Source organism: Lissotriton helveticus, chromosome 8, assembly GCF_964261635.1.
Source record: "Lissotriton helveticus chromosome 8, aLisHel1.1, whole genome shotgun sequence".
NCBI classification, from domain to species: Eukaryota; Metazoa; Chordata; class Amphibia; order Caudata; family Salamandridae; genus Lissotriton; species Lissotriton helveticus.
Window position 1 is genome coordinate 176813231 of NC_136069.1, and position 21691 is coordinate 176834921.

The 21691-nt window shown below is 41.2% G+C and overlaps 1 protein-coding gene across 4 annotated transcripts in view; it reads left to right on the top strand.

The window, feature by feature from the left end:
• The window catches only part of ERG (ETS transcription factor ERG), a 556889-nt gene that overhangs the window by 442209 nt on the left and 92989 nt on the right, over positions 1-21691 (top strand). For all 4 annotated transcript variants that reach the window (XM_078656846.1, XM_078656847.1, XM_078656844.1 and 1 more), the window contains one exon: positions 2573-2790. In XM_078656846.1, coding sequence (XP_078512972.1) covers positions 2651-2790 — 140 coding nt within the window. In that variant the 5' untranslated portion in view covers positions 2573-2650. The remainder of the gene's footprint in view (positions 1-2572; positions 2791-21691) is intronic.

Below are 21691 nucleotides of genomic sequence, written 5' to 3' on the forward strand. Positions count from 1 at the left end.
TTTGATAAATTACTCTCCCTCTCTTGTCAGATCTACAAAGTGTGCACTTCCTTCTTCTTCCTACTGAGAACCTTATGAAAATGTTTTCCTTTCTTTCCATTGGATTTTAGTTGAATTGTTGTCCAAGAGGTAACTTTATTATGCCCTGACTACTGCAATTCCCTCCACTTTGGCCTTGTTGCCACTGTACTTCTCTGACGTCAAAGGGTAAAAAATGCAGATGTTCATCTAATCTTCAACACACCAGTCACTCTCTCTCCACTCCCCTTCTAAAAACTATTACTTTTGTAGAAATTAGCAGTTTAGATCATCATCTTGCTTTTTACAAAGTGCTCAAAGCAAGGATTTCTCCCAATTAGAATGATACATCTCTAACTCACACTGTGTCCATTCTTTGCTCCTATCTTTTCTGGGTAGTTGTTCTCCCCTCCTGGCCCCCTCAGCACCAGAATACAGTTGTAGCTGACAGTTCATGCTTTACAAATATTTATATCAGTCAATCTTGCATCAGCCTACAGGATTATTATTGTCTCAACTTCTTTCTAGTGGCTGTTTGAATGTTTCCTTCCATCTCCATTAGGGTGCACTGGGGCTATTTTACAGCTGTGATACAACTCAGTCAAGATAATCTGGATGCATTCTTTTAAATTACTGCAAGAATTATTCTTTCATTCTAAGATTTCTTTTGTGATTGGGGGCTAGGCTTCTTTGGGATTTATAATTAAGAGGAATTGTGCTTATTTCTAACTTGGATAATGTGCTTCCTTACATTCTTCAGGTGGAAAGCTCTTGTAAAGAAGGTCTGTTGGAACTGCAGCACTTAATATGGGAGCCTTGGCCACCATCACCTTTATTGTGCGTAGTGGAGAACCAGTTATTTCTTTTTAACTCTGGATAGAGACACTCGACTTGTTTTGAGAGGGATTTGTGCTTGTTTACCAGTTACGACCTGGATAATGTACATCCAACCCTCCTTCACTGGACATGCTCTTGTGAACAATCTCTAATGATTAAGCAAGCCATCCCATACTGAGTCTCAGCCACTATCTAATGCTTGCACTTTAAACCATGATATTATACCCTGTCTCTAATGACAACTAATACTCCTTTACTGGAAATACAGCTCCTTTCTCCTTTCTAGGTAGACTAGCTATAAATAATCATAGAGGTTAACAAAAGCTCGGACAGCAGGCAGAAAAAACATGTTTGTTTATTGGTTATAAGAGCTTTTCTTTCACAGTAGCAATATTTCAGTAATTTGGAGCATTTTATCGTGAATAAATATTGGCGTGTTTTGAGCTTATTTTCGAAAAGGTTGTGCATTTCTCCCTTTTCTGATCTAAATACTCTATTTCTGTTATTGTAAGTTCTGATAACAGTAATCGTTGAATGTCTGCACTTTGTACCACCCTTTGATCGCACACGACTCTCTCTAATAACAATTGATTCATATTTAGTAGATACTCCTCTCCATTCTCCTAGCTCTGGATACACATAAGGCTACAGTTGTATGTGAGACTGTCGAGATCACAAATACTGACTTACAAACATATTGACGCCTGAATATTCCATTGTATATGGTGCTTACATTGTGCAACTGATTGCAACACTTTAATATGTCCCACATCGATAGAACAGATACTTGACAGTAGTGGAACCTCATGCACCAGAAAAAGGATATCAGACTGTATCCTGTCATTTTTAGATCACTTTCCACTGGATAAAAGCTAGCCTAGCTGAAGAGGGTTGTTACCCTGAAACTGGTTCCAGGATGCTTGTTTCCGGTCCAGAGAAAACATGGCTTGGCAATTCGGGCTGGACTGTTCCCATGAGGCACAGGGTCAGACTGATTTGCAAATAGCTAAGTCTGAACTGGGGTGGCGACGTGAGCTAAAGAACGTTGATGGATTCAACCCAGATCTGTGATTGAGGATGAGTGTCTGAAAAGTTTCAGCGCTCCGTCCATCATCTCCTTGTGTTTGCGTATCCCGTCTTTGACAGATTTTCTCACAGTGGCATCTGATTGCTTACTGGAAATTGTGGAGCAAGTGGAGCAAATGTTTGAAAAGACTTATGGCCTGATTTAGATCTTGGTGGATGGGATTTTCAGTCACAAATATGACGGACATCCTGTCCTTCGTATTACAAGTGCATTGTATCCTTTGGTACTTGTAATATGGTGGACGGGATCTCCGTTACATTTGGAACAGAGTATCCCATCTGCCAAGATCTAAATCAGGCCCTTTGCATTAGATCCTGTGAATATAAGGAAAAGGATGCTGTCAAACTCTGGAATACGATAGGAAGATATGCATTGTACTCTTTAAATGTATCAGTGATGTACGTAGAGAAATTGAAGATTTTAGGTTTCTTCATTTGATATCTTTTTTTAGCTAGAAGGCAGAACATATATCTTTGGACCAAAACATTTCTAATATGTAAAATCCCCCCCAAAAAATGTTAAACAGATGGAAATTATCAAAGCATATTTTATTGCGATATCCAAGGTAATTATGTAAGATTGTCAATTTTAATGACTACAACATTCCTTATGTTCTATTGTGCTTTGTAGGAAGCCTTATCAGTGGTGAGTGAAGACCAGTCACTATTTGAGTGTACCTACGGGACTCCACACCTTGCTAAGACGGAGATGACTGCATCCTGCTCCAGTGAATATGGACAATCTTCCAAGATGAGCCCACGTGTCCCTCAGCAGGATTGGTTATCTCAACCCCCAGCAAGAGTGACCATAAAGATGGAATGTAACCCACACCAGGTGAACGGGTCAAGGTAATTTAAGGAAGCTTTTTCACTAAAACAGTTTTTTCCAAGCAATGAACTCCATATAATTTCAATGTATTTATTTAATTGATTTGCATGATGCTAAGCAGGTCACCAAGTCTTACTTTGCAGTCCTAGATGGCAGTAACTGGCATTGGTGGATGGGATGGCCTGCACACGGTGTAATAAAAGAGGTACTAGGGACCTTCTCTAAAAAAGTATTTGAAGATTGGACCTACAGTATTGAATTTGTTTTACCAGGAATTAATGACGTTATTTTTGGGCTGTAGTAATATTGTTGAGGTTCCTTAGAATAAATCAGAGTCTTGTCACTTGGTTTTGTTCTTCTTTTGGGTTCTGATGTGGACTAGGATGTAGAAGTCCAGCCGAGGCAGGAGCTGGGCTCTTCTGAGTTCAGCTTTGTGGTCTGAATGTAGTAAAGGTCGAACATTTACAGCATCATGAGCTGGGAGTTAAAGTTTTTTTTCTTTGCCTTAATTTTCTGACATCTGTGTCATAATCCGGGTGTTTTTCTAATCATACACATTTTGCTTGTTCTTCTTGTTCAGTTGTCCATTCCATGTTTTTCTAATCATATACATTTTGCATTTTCTTCTTGTTCAGTTGTCCATTCCATCAGTAGGTAAAAACTGGCTGGATTTCCTATTACCATAATCTAGGTTTAAACCTTTTCTGACAACCGAACATAAATAACACTAAACCCTTTAGGGAAATGAGTATGATGGGCTTGGTTGTTTTCGAGTTGAATGCGAATTTGAGAGCCATCAGTGTGCACATGAAATTGAAGCTCCATTGGGTAAATAGAAAGATAGGCTTGATGTAAACATACTGTTCAAGGGCCAGCATTGTAGTAGTGATTGCATTACTTTTTATGTGCTATTTAATCAGTTGGCAATGCAGAAATAATGAACTAAAACAACATAATGGCTGCACACTGCTCATGTTCTTATATTTACATTGCTCTTTGCCTTTATTCCTTTTCTAAATTATTTTAATAACCTTTTTTCTGTTTTATATTCTTTTTACAAAATCGTTTCATATCTTTGTTATTACCTTTATTTTTGTTTGGTGGTGGCATGGTAGCCTGTTGCTGTAATTGCTGCATAATACAAATGTACATTTCGTTGCAGAAAAATATGAAATCTAAATAACACCATATAACTTCAGTTAAATATATCCTGTTGCACCCACTAGCAATCCACCTCATATCGGCATGATAACTGTCAGCAGCTCCTTGTGCGGGGCAAGTGGCAATTGGCCCTCCCAGCAGAAAACGCAGACAAATCACCCTACTTCTCATGCCTGTAAAAAGGAGTCGGAGAAAAAACTGTTCATCGGTTGCAATGAATCAGTTGTAAATGTTTGAAATTCTTGAGGGGCAGCTAGATGGCCAATAGCAGACCAGTCCTATTATAAAATGGATTTTCAGACCCCAGCATACAATAGAGGTAAAATATGAAAAGGAAAAACTCTAGAGACCACAGTAAACAGAGGTGATGCCTCCCACCCATGCTAATGTTCCTGATCATAGTTGGTAAGACGTTTAGTTTTGCACACCATGGGTAAGTCGGATCTTAGGTGGGATTTTCTGGAATCCTTAAACCGCCCATGCCTGAAATGTATCTGTCAATCAGAAAGTTCTGTTTCCTAGGAGCACTCCCTGGTCAGTGGGTTCATCAGTAAACTGACAAGTAATCAAAGGACATCTAGATATCTGGGAATTTGAAGATTCGTCCCTGAGAACCACAGAAACAAGGGCCCACTCATTTGAGTGGTGGTCCTCCATTACACTACATGCGCATCTCACAGGTACGCAATATCATTTCAACATTGCATTTTCCTTCCCGAGGACCTTGAGAGATTACCAATAAAATGGTGCACCAGTACAATTTCAGTGACAGAGTTTAAGCTGAAATGACATATGTTGCTGAAGAGTTTAAAATGGGCAAGCTAAGAACGAATTATTGTCTTGTAATTAAACTGGCGATGAATGAATGAATGACGTTACTTGTATAGGGAAAACAGCTACTCAAACAGAGTGTCCTGGCGCTACAACATGAATATGTGGGGAGGAGAAGGAGTTGGAAACTTGCTGGCCCCAAAGATAAATCCTTAGGGTTTGTGGAAGGCAGTTTCAGTTTCAAGACTCTTTTACCTTTTTGCTTTAATATCCCATGCAATCATCCAAATCCAGCTATGTTTCATTGATGTCTGATGAAGGTAATAGATGGGGTGTTCCTTGATACCTTCACAGTGAGTTAGTTTGCTTATTTGTCATATATGTGTTTTCAGCAAAGGGGAGAGGCGCTAGTTGTAACATGTGTCTAGTTTCACATTCTGAGGTCACTGAATAGCTTTATCTTGTTTCTGACAGCTTGCATGGCAGCCTGCATCACTTGAGGCTCTTTTCTCTTTGAGGTTGACCTCTTTTAGACACTGGCAGCAGTTCTACAACCAGCATACATGCTACCTGCATCTTATGGATCATTAGGGCCGATTTGGAGCTGAGTGCACATAGCACTTGCTCTCTATTTGCTCACACAGTTATCCACCAACACTGACTCGGTACAAGTTGACTCCATCCGCATTGGTCTGGAAGTGGGTGACAGGGCGCTGTTGGTCCTGTTAGACCTATCTGCTGCTTTCGATACGATCTCGCACCATCTTCTCCTGACCTGTCTCCCCTCGATTAGCATTGGGGGTTGGCCTGGAAGTGTCTGGCGTCTTTCCTCGAGGGGAGGAGACAGGAGGTATGGTGCCATCCCTACTCAGCCACTTCCCATAAGCTGAAGGTTGGTGTCCCTCAGGGCTCTGCCCGGAGCCCGACCTTGATCAATATCTACCTCATACCTTTGGATACTTTGGTAGAATCGCTAGGGGCAAAAATTGTGTCTTATGCAGATGACTCCCAGCTGCTGTTCATGTGGAAGAACAAAGAGCCCTGCCCAGGCAAGTTAATTAGTACTTGGTCTCTGTGGTATTTGTGTGGCTGTCTGTAAATCAGCTTAATGTAATGCGGGAAAGACAGAGCTGATTATCATTGGCTTGGATGCAGAAACACCCTTGCAGTCTTTCTGGCCACCAGATGCTCCCATCCCCCCTTATCAAAAATCAAGTGGTTAAAAACCTGGGCTTTAAACTTGATAATCAACTACTATTCCATACCCAAGTAAACTCAGTAGTGGACACCTGATTTGCCCTCTTGCGACTTCTTTGGAAATTTTTGTTCCTTTTGTCTTTGGAGGCCAGACAATAAGTGATTCAAGCCCTGATCTTATCTCGTCTTGATTATGGGAATGGTCTTTACTTAGGCATGCCTAAGTATCTGACGGACAGGCATCAGCTGGTCCAGAATGCAGAGGCTCGAACTATCTTCGAGCTCCCCCGTGATGCTCATGTGTCAAGCCTTTTGCGGAGTCTTCACTGGCTTCCAGTAAGAAAAAGAATTATCTTTAAGTCACTACTTGTGACTCAGAAAGCCTTATACAGAATGGGCCCTGGCTCCGCAAATCTTTTCCTAGCCAGTACCCCACGTATCAAAAAGGCTAGGTCAGGGGGAAAGGCTCATCCCTTTGGAACAAACTGCCTCTGACCCTTAGAAGCATTAAGTCAACACCCGTGTTTCGGAAGAAGCTGAAAACGTGGCTTTTTCTCCAGCCCATAACTCTTTTCTTCTCCTACCATTACTTTTCAGCATCCAGCGCCAGGACACTCCTTGGAGTAGGAGCTGCACTCTATAAATACATCTAGATAGACATAGACAAGATACTGTGAGTGCAAATCTGGAAAAAAATTGAAATAGAACATAAAAATGTACAGTGATTTTGGTTATAGAAGTTTGTCCTCATTTTTGTGTCAATGTACTAATAGGGCACGAAACTCAGAAAATGTCTGACACAAATGTTAGCAGGGGTGATCTTGCAACCTGTTTTTGCATCAGAAACCCACTGACACTGCCCAACCTTTATGTGAAGCTAGAGGTAGGAACTAGCGTGATCTTTGGAGTAGATGATCATTGTATTTTGGAAACGGCACATTTGGCTCCCAAATTAGTTAACATAATGTGATTCTGTAAATATTCAACATTGTACAAATTCGGTTTTACAAAAGATTAGGACGTCGATTAGGATGGGACCCCCGAGGTGGAGGGACCGTCCGCAGGGGCAGCGGCGTTCCCTCCATCGGAATTAGGATGTGACCGCCACCCTGGCGGTCACATCCCGTATAGTTAACATTGCGGCGGGTGCTGCTTAAAGCAGCACCCGCTGCAATGTTAAATATGCATGCTTTGCATTTGCATGCACAAAGCGGCAGGCACCGCGCGGTGCCTGCCGCTTTGTGCATGCAGATGCAGGGGGGTACCATAGGTGCATCCCCCACCTCCTGACACCCTGGGCCCCCCAGAAGCAAATCTCCACATGCTTCCACATGCTTTTCCACGGCGGAAAATCCGCAGAGGAAAAGCATGTTTGCACACACATCGTAATTTGGCTGGCGGTGTCTTGCAGACACCGCCACCAAATTGCGGTCAACACCCCGCGGATCAGCGGTGGTGATCTGGCGGGGGGTGTTTTCAGGGTCCGCGGCGGTGAATCCGCATCCTTCGGGCCGGCGGTGGCTTCCACCGGCCCGGAGGATGCGGATTCACCGCAATCTTAATCGACCCCTAGGTTTGTAAAAGTTTGCAAAATTGTTTCTCTCATACCTTATTCATGTTTCATAGTACATCATTTGAATTCCTGTAAAATAAGGCCTTGTTCATCAGCGAGATATGTCTGGCAAGATATGGGCTACGGGGATGGGTTCTAAGCACTAGTGTCCTGTAAAGCAGGCAGGAGCTGGTCACATCAGTGTGAGAGGGGCAGATTTTACCATACTTCACACGTTGGCTCAAAGATGAAAAGCACCCTTTCCCTTATTTTGCCAGCCTGTCAACAAATGCAAGAGGTTAATAAATTGACTTAAAACACAACCTTGACCACTGATCACCTTTTGTTTTACTTATTTTCTCATGTTCTTATGTTTGGTCGGGGCCATATGGTTCGCAAAATGGTTGACATACTGACAGTGCTTAATTTGAACCAGTGGGTTCGAGTGCTGGCCACCCGCAATTAATTGCACTTAATTCCTCTATCCCTTGAAAGACATTGATATTTCAAACTGGGTCTTACCTCACTAACTATTTGGCGTGAGAGTACTTGCTATTTATTTACAGATGGATCATTATTAGACCAGGCACTCCTAGCTTTGAAGTGTCCACACTGTTCAGGGTGTTCCCACTTTTCAAGCTCTTTTCATACAGCGCTAACTCTACTGTAAGTCCTGTTTCTTAAGTTTTGAATTTTGTCAAGTCAGAAAATGTATAACATGTACTCTGTGGGCGATTTAGAAGACTGGATGAGGGATATATTACCGACTTTAATAGATGTGGAAAATGTAAGCACCCACCGGCTCCACTGTACTCTATTTTTGTATATGCGTCGGAGATCATATAACCCGAATGAAATTCATGATTTGTTTTCACAAGCAGGCTGCCCGCCTCCTGAAACCAGGAGTGACGACTGCTGGTATCCATAACCCAAGGTGCTAATGAATGAAAAACATGACATGATATAAAGGGGATTGGTCTTAAAGTCAACAACCGTTGGCAAAGCCAATAGCTCAGATCTTGCAAAGCCTGAAATATTTTGATAAACATTTTCTTGCAAGCATATGCAATAGACATTAAAAGAGTAAACGTAATAAAAAAGCACAAAAAAATGCTGTTGTCTAAGTGTGATAAAAAAAATAAAAATTAAGCACATGAAATAAAAACAGATTGACTTATCAGCCATGGGATTGAAGTGCACTCATTTTATTCAGATGTGCACATGTGCAAGAGCAAAATGCCATGCTCACAGGGAAGAAGGCTCATTGGTTGAAGTAGGCTGACCCATAACCCCATGCAGTAGGCTGTGGTGGGCGGATTCAAAATGTGAGTGTCACATGAACAGATAAAGGTATGAAGAGGGTTGCCCAAAAGCCTCATGCATATATGTTTGTCTTTTCTTTTTTTTGTTTACAAAGCATGAGACTGGCAAGACTACTAAAGCTGTCTCAAAAGCAGACCTAAAATTAGCTGGACTCATGTTTACATTTGAACTCTCTGGCAGCCACAGTAGTTTTCTCTAATTGCTAAACACTGTGTGAGTCAAAGACGTTCCATCCAATCTGCCACACCCCTCCATAAATATCTATTTGGCAATTCTGCCACTGAAGCCAACAGCTAGCCTTACATTTGTCAAGGCAACATGCTGTGGACATTAAATCATTTATATGTGCACTTTGCTCCTTACGATGGAGTCCAGTCCATAAAATGTGATTATATATATATATATATATATACCTATATATTGCAGCTCACATACGCAGCAAACACCACGCAAAGACGATACCGTGTGCTGGCCAAAAGTTAATTTCAATTCAGCCCTTCGGATGCGTTTCGCCTGACCCGCAGGCTTGATCACCGATATACCTAAATATATATATATTGGGCAGTAAGTAGTTCCCTAGTCTCTCGGTAGCAATCGAGCTTCCTGGTGTCTTCCTTCATCTTACACATGTTTATTGATTCAAAATCTCACCACTATGCTAAGATTTTTTGCAGATAGTGCTCTAAGGATTAAGCAGAAAATAAATGCTGAATAAGCTGAAACAGTCTAGTGCAGCACATTTTGTTGCCGATTGGTCCCAAACTTTAGATTCAGTAGCCCCTCACTAGACCCCTCAAAGGTTTGCAGGTTATATCCCACCCTGAGATCAGTTTGGGATCTACTACTGTTATGGGCAGAAGTAAATTGGTGTTCAGGATGGGTAAGTAAATAACTTTATTTGGTCTAAACGAGACCATAAAAGTACATAAAACATGAACCCACACATCAATCATTAAAAAAAAAGAACACATTACATCCAGGTCCATGAGATAGGACTAAATTGTCTTATTAATAATCATTACATCACTAAAAGCCTAAAAAGGACCTCAAATACGTGTTAAAAAGATAAATTAAGCCTTACCTGAAACAATTCCACCATTGTCCTGCAATAAAGCTATACACACAACGTGTTTATACCACTGTGTTTAAGCCCAACTGTTAATGCCTCAGATGGGCATATTACACATAATTTCTAACAAATAAATGAACGTATGAAAAACAGTGAAATATGATTAGGTGCATTGTACGTGAGATCAACTTCTCCCAAAGGGAGCATAAAACACTCAAATGGGATCATACCCATCAGGATGGGTAAAGGTAGGGACCATCCCCATATTGTTGGTGGGATCAGGAAAGAGTTTCTCCATAACAGAAAAAGTTACAAAATGCACTAATTAATTGAGTATTCCTATTAAAAAATAAAAAACATATTATTTTCAGAATGTTTGGAAAATCTCAATTCCGCCCTTAGTGGACTTTTTGGCCATGATGGGATTAAGAGTGGTGCAGAAAAATCTGCACCGCCAGGATTTTCCCTGGACAGATTATAGCAGTGAAAAGCAGGCAGAATTTATTGAGTAAAAGGTGCGTTTAAGGATGGTAAATCTATATAAACCAATGCACAAACTACATATTTCAATGGTGATCCCTTATTCAAAACCCATAATGGTGGGATTTTTCTGCCCCAAAAATTACTGCACCCCTCATCACCTGTACTTCTGGTACAATATTTCCTGATAAGATCAAGAGTCCTTTGGATCAAGTGGCTGCATTGATGCTGCAGGTTCTAGCGTGCTGATGGTTGTTTGCAACCATTTAACATCTATGTGCATTTTTCTTTTAAAAAGTGTTTCTGATGCAGAATCCCAGTCTGGGGTTCACTTTGGTCCTATTAGCTTCTTAGGGGAAGTGAATCTAAATATGTCTACAATCTCAAAATAACAACTTTAAAAAATGATATTCTACACTAGCAAAAATTGTCAGTTAAACAAAGAACACGCATTTATTTTTTACTTATTTATTTTGTTTGAGGGAGGGAGGGGATCTCCAGGCTGCTTGAGCAGAGGGTCCTATAGTGGGAGCATCTTTGGATTTGTTTCATAGATAGGAATGTAAAAGTAAGGCAGAACATTCTGAAGATGACTGTCTTTCCTTGTAACCCATTGTAAAGTCTGTGGTGAGGATAGCCATTGTGGGTTTAGCCCACAGATGAGTGACACTGCAACTTGTGCACTTGCTGGAATATTTTGTTTTGGTAATATAGTAGTCCACAATAGTGGAATGAATGTGAGAATTGAAAATAGATTTAATTTCAGAGGGGTCTCTGTTTGGAGGGAGGAAGGGAAGAGATTTTATTCAGCCATTTTAGTTGCAATAAAGAGAACTTAACCACTGGTCCAATTTGTGACCAAAGGCTGAAGTGCTATAATAGAGGATGCCAAAGATCCTGACCTAAGTTTTGATTGGACCCAAAGGAACAACGGAAGTTGTAAATGGAAAGATGGGCGTAATTTTTATGTACACAGTTTGGTGATCTTAGAACTGGGATTTCAGTCTTGGAGCTGTTAAATTTTGAGTCTGAAGGTTTCTTCATTACCGTAATTGAAATATCAATAAATTAGTTCTCTTCGCCTGTACTTGATTATCAGCACTGTAGGCTTGGAACAGCCAGTTGTGAGATCATATGTGGTCCTTGAGATGTTTAACATATATGTTGATGAACATGGAAGTAAAATGTGATGGCTGCATTACCTGGCATGCCAATGGACATGAAGAGGATGCAAGTGCACAAAAGCTGATCTCTTTTGATTTGTTTTCAGAAAACAATGGAAAGCTTTTAGAGACTGGTCATTGCATCATTGCAGGAGGATCACGTGGTCTGACATGCTGAAAATGGCAGTCTAGCTGATAAGGACCTGGATATGGATACAGCAGAGTCCCAGGTCAACTATCTCTAGAATGTCATTTCACACGTTAGTGGGTGTGGTTTCCCTCCTGTGCTTTGGGTGGACGTCTAATTGGCTTCAGTCTAAAAGCTGCATTATTCTAAGTGGGAATGTGGCTGAAAGGTACTACTTTTCCCTGACAGTAGATATCCAACAAAGTCCTGCGCTGGGGCTGTAGGTGTTTGTGCCATTTTGGTCCTGTACAGGTTTTTTCAGGAGGGAGTGAATTTAGAGTGTTTAAGTGGAGGTGGGATTTTTCTACTTTGCAGGAATATTTAATAAATGCTGTGATGAATGGGGCAAGAGTTGCATTATATTTCAAGGCAGTGTCAGATGCCTAAGGCGGTGTTTTATTAAGCATTATAATAGAAATATCCATAGGGATGGGGATGTGTAGGCCAGTGGCATCATAAAGATCTTAAGATTGGGTCATCATGGTTGGGAAGCATGAAGGGCTGCTAAATGTTCTCACCACTTTGAAGAGTTCATAAGGGAAATCAACAGCTTATTGCACTAAACTTGAGGAAGATCTTTTTTGACTGGCAAAATAGCCCTGTAAATGTTGGATCTGGCATGTGTTAGGGCGTGTCATGGTAGACATTTTGTTTCAGCCTCCTAAATCATCTTCTAATGTATTATCCCATGTCTTTAGATAACATTGCTCTCATCTATCGCTTGTTTACCTTTACACTTTTAACATCTGTAGATTTGAAAAGAGTGTATTTGACTGGACACATATTCTAATATCTTCCTAGCCGAGCACCTTTCACCAAGATCTAGAACTGTGCTGTTCAGTTTGTGGTTGGAGAATTGCTGTTGACTTTACTGGCACAAAACATAGGCTAACAGGCAATGACTGGTTGTTGTGACTATTTACTAGCAATGCAAAATACTCTTAACGTTCCACATTTTAATAATTGCCCTTGGCACTGTTGAGTTCTGTGAGGAACTGTTTGGCACTAATGACTTCCAGCACATAACCTGAGCTGCCTAAGCTGCTGAGTTGGCACATACAACACGTTCTGTGAAGGTGGCCATTTCTTTATCCATGCTTGTCTTTTTACTGAGGTCTTATTTGGGTTTGGCTTACATGAATGATAGCACCACCCATAGCCCTGGGGCAGCATTGAGGTGGTGCCTACTAGGTCAGCAAGAAACACCTTCCAATGAAAACAAACGCTAGCCAGGGAAGCTTAATTTAATATGATACAAGGAGTAGTATATCTGTACATGAAGTAGGGCGTTGTTATCTGAAGCAAGTAAAGAGACTTATACAAAATGCAACAAATGAAAGGACAGCAGAACGTTACACCCAAAAGGAATTCATGGAAATATTTACTCTTAGATGTGTATTTGTTCATATGGTGGTTCACCAGTTATGTGGAGAATTATTCTATAAGGTGCAGTTTGGAGACCGAAATGTGCATATATTGCATTTTGCATTAGCTTTTAAGATCAAATATTTCCATTCATTTAATGAAAGAGGTTTAAGAGAAATGCTAAATGCATCAATGTGTGAAAGTGGACTGGATTATGTGAGACAATTTTCCATATAGAAAGGGGTTGTATGTAATAAAGTTGACTTTTAAAATGACGACTACATTAAAGTCGAAATGAGAGTTAATACTGTTGTGTCCTTCATTATTATCTATGAAATTTACAAAAATGTTGAATTTTAAGAGAATTTAATTACATGCATTCCTTCATTTACCTAACTGTACCCTAATAATGCCTTAGTACTTCTTCCTTTCTTGAACCCTTAAAACCACAAACTACCCCTTAATGCAGCCCTTTCCTGAACCCTAAAAAACCTCAGTACCCATTTACATACCCTTCCCTCACCCTAAATAAACCTTGCTACCCCCTTAATGCTGCCTACCCTTGAACCCTAAAAATCCTCACTACCCTCTAAAGCTGCCCTTCTCTGAACCCTAAACCCCCTTATTATCCCATAATGCTACCCTTACCTAAATCTAAAAAGTACTTACTTTCTGATTGTTACCCTTTTCTGTACCCTTAAACCCCCTTACTACTCTTTTATGCTATCTAACCCGGAACCCTAAAAAATCCTTACTAACCATTAATGCTACCCTTTTGTGAACCCACAAACCCTCACTACCCCTTAACACAACCTTTCCCTAAATATTGATTTACCCGTATTGCTACCCATTCCCTGACCCCTAAAAAAAGATTTACCACACTTTAATCCTACCCTTCCCTGAGCCTTAAAATAACTTACTACAATTTTACACTATCCATCCTTGAACCCTAAAGCCCTCTAACTATCCCTTAATGCTGCTCTTCCTTAAAAATACCTAACAATCCCCTGACCCCACCCTACATGAACCTAAAAACTCCTTACTTTCCTACATTGGTACCCTTCCCTGAACCTTTAAAGTCCTACTCTCCTGAACCCTAAAAAAGTATTTACTTCCCTTTTATATTACCTAGCCCTCATCCCTAAAAAAGCTAATAAATACCCCTTAACTCTATTCTTCCCTGAACCCTAAAACGCCCTTAGTACCCATTAACGTTACCCTTCTCTGAACCCAAAATGTCCCTTATTACACCATAATGCTACACCTTAAAACCCCTTCCTTTCCATTAAAACTACCATTCCCTGAATCCTATAAGCTCCTTACTAGTCCCCTCCCCCCTTTTCCACCGCATTGTAACTACTCCTCCCTACTTTAGCAGGATGCTCCTTTGCCAATGCTCCCAGTATGCTTACCTGTGCCATATAAGACACAACCGATATGCTCATTTCCATTACTTTCAGTGACAGAAAAGTGGCATATACTCCTTAGTGGTCAAGCATATTACCTAGCTCTATGTTCTAGCAGCATGGCAAATACCATGGTAGCCAACCAACATCTTGCTGCTATGATGCTAATCTTGTTTTTCCTCCTCTGGAACATGTATTAAATCAAAAATGGCACAATCAGACTTCTAGACTTGAACATGTTTGCAAACCCATGCTCAGATGAAGTACTTAATTCTGTGGTCGGAACATTTGCCCCCCCTGTTTCTTCACTGCAGGCTAAATAATACCATCCCGGATTCTTGGAAAGGGGCTGTCATCCATCCAATCTACAAAAGGGGAAAGAGAAATGACCCCAATAACTATAGAATGATAGCTTTCCTGGACGTCAAAATACTACGCTAACAATTTATTGGAAGAGCTGTTGGCCTGGGCAGATACAACAAAGCGACTCCCTTTCAATCAGACCGGTTTCGTGGCTAAATTCCGGAACAACAACTAATTTACTCACCCTAACCATCTTGATAGAGAAGTCGGCAGTCCAACGCAACCAACTTCACTGCTGCTTTGTTGATTTCAAAGCGGCAATTGACCCGGTGCCCTGGGGTTGGTTATGGTGAAAACTAGAGCTTTGTGGCATACCTCCGACCCTTCTAAATGCCTTAATTCAACTATATTCGGAAACGTAGAGTGGAATGAAGTTGGAAGAAGGCCCCCATGACTCTAGGAAGATTGAGACCAAAAGTGGTGTTAAACAAGGCTGACTGCTGGCCCCGCTTCTGTTCAATTTTTCCATTTCGGATATGTCCTCAACACTCAACAGTGTTAACAGCCACACCCCCCAATTAGATGGAACCCGCATCAGTAACTTACGCCGCCGACCTTGTGTTACTAAGTCACACAAAAGTAGGCCTGCAGAGGCTACTTGTTGAGCTGCTCCCTTATACAACAAAAAATCTTCTTGAGCTGAACTTCACAAAAATAAAAACTATTTCTTTCGGGAAGCAAATGCGGCAGTGTGGAGGGTGGTTCTTTAACAACAAAAAGATCGAATCAGTACCCCATTACAAATACTTGGGGATTTTCCTTGACTACAGAGGTTCACTTGTAAAGCAGAAAGAGGCATTAAGGGCCAAAGCTCTGTCCCTTTAGGTGCCTCTGTAAAATTGTCCAAACAGCTACTCGGCCCGAGTCTAACTCCAATGCTGAAGGTGATGAAGGCAAAGATAATCAACTCCCTGTCATACAAGCATGAGATCATGATGGGCGCAATAAGCGCTTCATTAAATAAATTAACCATCAAAATCTTTAAACGCACTTTTCGCCTGCTAAGATCTGCATCGCCAGCCAAGGTTAGACTCGAACTAGGTGTATTAGACCATCATGGCGTCGAGGCACATGCGTTTATAAAGCTTTATAACAGATTTCATAATGCCTGGGAGGGCAGCCTGGAGGCCAGACTTTGGAACGAAATACTGAACTGCCATTCCAGCCACAAACATCAGCTTCACCTGGACTACTGCCTGCAACTACTCGGTGTCAAGGAATATTGGGGAACAAATCCTTCTCAGCCGGTGCTTCTAGCTGTCATCAAGAGAAGCGTCCTGCTGTGGTCTTTCCACTCCAACAGGGAAACACTGTCTAGAAGGAAACATGCCTGAGCGGTAATTTCTGATTTTAAACCGCGGGTTGAATCATCTTATTTATCAAGCACATTTGCACTTTTTTGGAAGCTAAAGTTTATGGCCCTGAGGATGGGTGAATGGCTCTTTTTAAAGAACCTGCCCGAATGGCGCCGCTGCATTACTAGTATCAAATGCAGGAAGTGTGGCTATCACTCCAAAGCTATGGAGCACATAGTTTACGCATGTCCCGCCATGCTCATTGACAGACGGTCTTTACTGTGGGACGAATGGAATAATCACGGAGTACAAACATGTAGACAAGCCATAATCGCTGCCTTGAATTCAGACAATACGCAGCTGAACATTCGGTTTACCAAATTTGTTAACAGAGCGGCAAAATTGTTGGGCGATAATAGTGCTGTAAATCTCCCTCAATCCGCTGCACTATAACACCGCTTCAGGTTCAATGAATGAACTCTTGATTACTCAGTACTGTCGATTGGAACATTGCCTTTTGCTTAATATTAATTGTTTGCATGTCTTCAGATGGCTTTTCGAAAATGCTAGTTTCGCAGTTTTTTTTTATAGATTAACAAAAAAAGGTGTGACGCTTCGCCTGACCCGACACCCCAGTCTCTGATTGTCTAGCAATTAATTTCCTCTTGAATATTATAATTACACACCCCTATTTTAGATATTCCTAGTATTAATTTGAGTCTTTTAATGCTTTGTTTCCTGTACATAAGAATTGCATGAGCTTTTCAATTTCAATCAGAAAAAATAGTAATGGTTTTAAGTAATCACACAATAAAGTATTATTATTATCAGTACTTAATTTGCAAAACAATAAGTGCCAGGGCCCTCAAATGTCAGATATGTTATAATCACCAGTTTACTGTGGATGCCTTTGACTTTTTTCAGGAAATCTCTACATTAATAGGGAGGGTAGAGGTCGATGTGATAATTATGGGGAGAGAGCTAAATCTGGTCTACAACCTGTTGTTGGATTCCACAAGCCAACATACAAGTAAGAAACCATGGACACTACTTGTCCTTCGTGAGATTACAGACACCTATGACCTGCATGATGCCTGGTGTCTGCAACATACTACCACTTCAGAATACACTTTCTACTCAGTGCCTCACGATGTGTGGATGAGACTTGATTATTAGTTCCTCTCTTCAAACGCGGCTCCGTAGATGACTGACATGACCCACCTGCCGCGCACACTGTCTGATCATTCTCCGGTGCGAATGGTGTTGGAAGATCCTTATGGGGGTTGCCTGGAGTGTTGCTGGTGATTCCTGGGCATTTCGCTTGAAGATGGTTTTCTGTTCAGATCTACATAACTCCATCCCCAAATACTTTAAGCCTAATACTAGCTCATTCTCCACTCAAGCTACCCTATTATAGCTTTTAAGACATATATTCATGGGATATGCATCTCTAAACATGACATACGCACCCAACTTTCCCGTATAGAAACTGAATTACATGACATTGATCATGAAGATTCTCATTCACACAATGGGTCTCAGTTGCACCGTTGGTCTGTCTTACTTACTAGTTTTGTCATCTGGCTGAAAAGGGGACGGCATACTTTGGCTAATATGTTCCTGCCGATCGATATTATGAGGGTGAACACCCTGGCCGCATCCTGGCGTGGCTTTTACGTCTTAATATTTCATATGGCAGCTGCCAGGCAGATCTCTGATAAAGAGAGTATCATGACTGAACTCTTATAGTACTATGAGCAACTATACTACTCCCGTACAACAGGGTGTTCTGCTGTAATTGCTGAGATTGGATAGTGTGGATTACTGAGTGACAGAGGCAATTTTTAAGTGAACCTAACTTCTGTGAGGAAATAATAATAGGCTATAGATCCACTAGATGGATCCAATGCCCCTGTACCAGATAGGCTCACAGGCACTTTTTATAAATCATACAAGCATATTTTTGCTGCGCACCTGCTTGAAATGTATGCAGAGGCACTGGAAGTAGGTATTCTCCCACTTATGTTATGGGAAACCGTAATTAATTTACTGCTGAAACCTGGGAAAGAACCCCACCTAGGTTCCTCTAACCGGCAACTCTCATTACTTTATCTTGATAATAAAATATTAGCTATGTTTATTGCTTCAGGATTATCTGTCCTGACAAAAACAGATTATTTTGCTCGTTCAATCTGACTTTTTTCCCCATAGATCCACAGGGCTAAATCTCCAGAAAACTTTTGCAGTATTAAACAGGATCTCACCTGATCTCCCAGTAGCGGTTGCCCTTTTAGGTGCCGGGAAGACCTCTGACTGTTTAGAATGGTCCTTTTTAAAAGCCACCTTAGATAAACTGGGACTTCCTCGTGGGAACACAGCCCTTATTATGCTCCTCTATTCAAGTACAGCAGCTCATCTGAGAGTCTCTTACTGGCCCCCTTCAGTGTCTCGAGGGACTAAATAAGGATGCCCTTTTATCGCCGCTTCTTTTTATCGTTTCTATGGATCCTTTGGTGCGTTATCTGCATGAGAAACATATCTATTGTGGCCTCCGTTTCACCTCTGTCCCAATATTGATGTTTAAGTATGTGGACGATATCCTTCTTTTTTGTCCACCTCCCCTGACAATCTCCCTCCTCTCATACGAGAAATCATACCCTTTGGTGGTTTTGCTAGCAACAACATAAACGGGGGCAAGCCAGAACTTTTCCTTCTCACTGATGCTACCAAACATAAGACCATTGAGTACCCATTGATCTGGTGCTCTGACACCACCAAATATCTAGTCATTTTCCTGCATAGGGAAAAAGAACAGATAATCTGACTAAGCCGTGGGCCTGCCATTGATTGCCTGTCCGTACAAATAGATCGTTGGATTAAGCTTCCCTTTTCACTTACAGGCGAGGAGCATTAAAATGGTCGTCCTCTCTTGTTTTTCTATATTTATTCCTCAACATACCAATTCCACTAACTAACAATTTCTTTACCACCCTCTTGTAGCATCTTATACTGGCTGGGTATAGAACCCGCATCCAATGGGCTACCCTGGTGTTACCCAATGAGTGTGGTGGGTTAGGTGTACCTGATCTGCTGTTTTACTACCTCTCAGCACAATGTCATTTTGCGCATCATTGGTGCCACCCAGACACTCATATCCTATACATGACTCATGAGAAGGAGCAAGCACGGCAGGTCGTAATGTTGTCCATACTTCACAAAGGCATCCCCATGGACCCCTCCAACATACAAACGCTTTCAACTACTAGTTGGGAATTGCGGAGTCTCAATCACCGTTTAGTGGGAAGTATTCTCTACTTGGCAGCCATACACTTACTGAACAATCCTCAGCTCCCCCTCACACAACAAAAGCTGGTTCAGTGCACATTATCCCAACATGATATACATACCATTGCGACCCTTTCCTGGATAGTCACGCACGCTGATGGCACCCTTTTTGGGGATGCCACATACATGGACCAGTTCTATGACGTTACAATGCATGCTATTACCACGCATGCTGTTACAACGACTTGCTGTCTGGGGTGCGCTGGAGTTTGGAATAGTATAATTTACTATTCCAACTCCAGTCTGTGCAACCGTAGGGAAGGTGTTGGAGTTAAATCCAACACCTTATACCGCCTACAGCAAACCGTTCCACAGCAAGCATGCAGGGTAAAAGCATGCATTGTAAAGCATGCGTTGTAACAGTTGTTTCCCACATGGACCACTTTGTCCTTTGCCGCATTCATGACGCACTGAGGCCAGGAATGCCTTCCTACCCACTTGCACCAGATGAGTTCCCTCCTTTGACACTTATTATATCAGATACTGATGGGCGAGAGTGAGTTTCCAAATTGTACTAAACATATAACTATTAAACCCGCTCCAGATAGGAGGACCAGGGACGCCTAGGATTGCGACCTGGGACACTCACTGGAAGATAAATCCTCGTATTACTGCTGTACACAGACTAAACTCATTTCTTGTAATCATAAACATAAGCTTTTACATTTAGAATTCTTACATCGGGCCTACATCACTCACAGAAACTTAGCGCGCATTGACCCTGCATTATCCTCCCAATGTTATAGATGTACACCCACTGAGGCTGACTTCGCTCATTTGACTTGGACTTGCCCGCTCATAAGTTCCTATTGGAAGCAAATCTTCTGCTTGATTTCCACCATGACCTGAGAGAGCCAGCTAATGGTACTCCTGGGTTATGTTAAAGATCTTCATAAAGGTATCCACAGATTCATCGCCATTTGCCTAGTACTCGCCAAACAAGGTCTGGCACTACATTGGAGCAGTAAGTCTTGTCCCACTGGCTCCACAGGGTTAAAGAGCATGATATATTGTGATAAAGTTAATGAAGACTACGCCACGCTGCAACCTTCTACCTCTAGACCTAAGGATATCTGGCAATCACTGTGAGACTACCTACTAACATTGGATATTGCTTTATTAGATTAACTTGCTAAATTTGGGGGTTTTCTTTCTGCTCAGTGGCATAAAGCCTTCCTTAGAGAACTAGAAGGGACAGCTGCATGACCATGTTACGTTTGCAATGCCATCGCTCTGCTACTGTTATATACCTGTGGTCATTCAGAATGTTCTTGTATATACCTGACATTTACTTTATTATGTGATGCTAAATCACTGTATTCATATATATGGGAATTTTGTTGCTGTATTGTTTCTTTACTAAGGCAAATAGATAAATATATATATATATATTTTAATACGCTTTTGCTTGGTTGAATTAATATAGCTATACCAGAATTGAAAAGCATACATTGGAGATTTGCAAAATACATAAATACATTTAAAGCTGATATTTAAGTGATGAATAATGTGATCTTGTCTGACGTGGTCACTATTATAACACTAATAATTGTGGGAGCTCGGAATTATTTTTATTGAACATATGTAATTCTTATTATGGAAAAGGATGGAGACCCCTGGTTTATACTCATGAAAAAGCTAAGCAAGTGTGTGCACTTGCATACAAACGTTTTACGAGATACCAATTCAACGCACCAAGTTGAGTCAAGGTGATCCGATCCTTGCCGAAACCCCTATTTAAGCAGAGGTCAGAAATATATGTTAATCATATGTTATCACATCTTCTAATTACCGGTTATGATAAAGTTTGACCACCAGGTTAAATTTCAAGGTCAAATTTGCTGGAATTCAATAAGGTACAAGTCCTAATAATAACCAGAAAATACAGATTTTAATGTTGCAAGCAGCAAAACACAAGTTATTCCCCATTGTAAGAGGAGCACTTGTTATAGGTGCTATTTATTGCACCTGCTTATAACGAGGGCCTTACAGTGCTTTGGAGAAAAAGCAGAAGCATCTTGCTGATCCTTTTATGATGGAAGTATGACCCTCAATCTGCGTTTCTCAACATTATAAGATGGAAGTATGCGGGGACCCGCCAGCATGCAATAGGAGGAGAGGAGAGGATGAGTCCTAACGGCTAGAGTGGACAACCTCGAAGCTGGGGATCTGGGTTCGAGGCTTGTCAGGGATGCTCAACATCCTGTGATTCTGGGCAAATCACTAAATCTCCCCATACCTAAC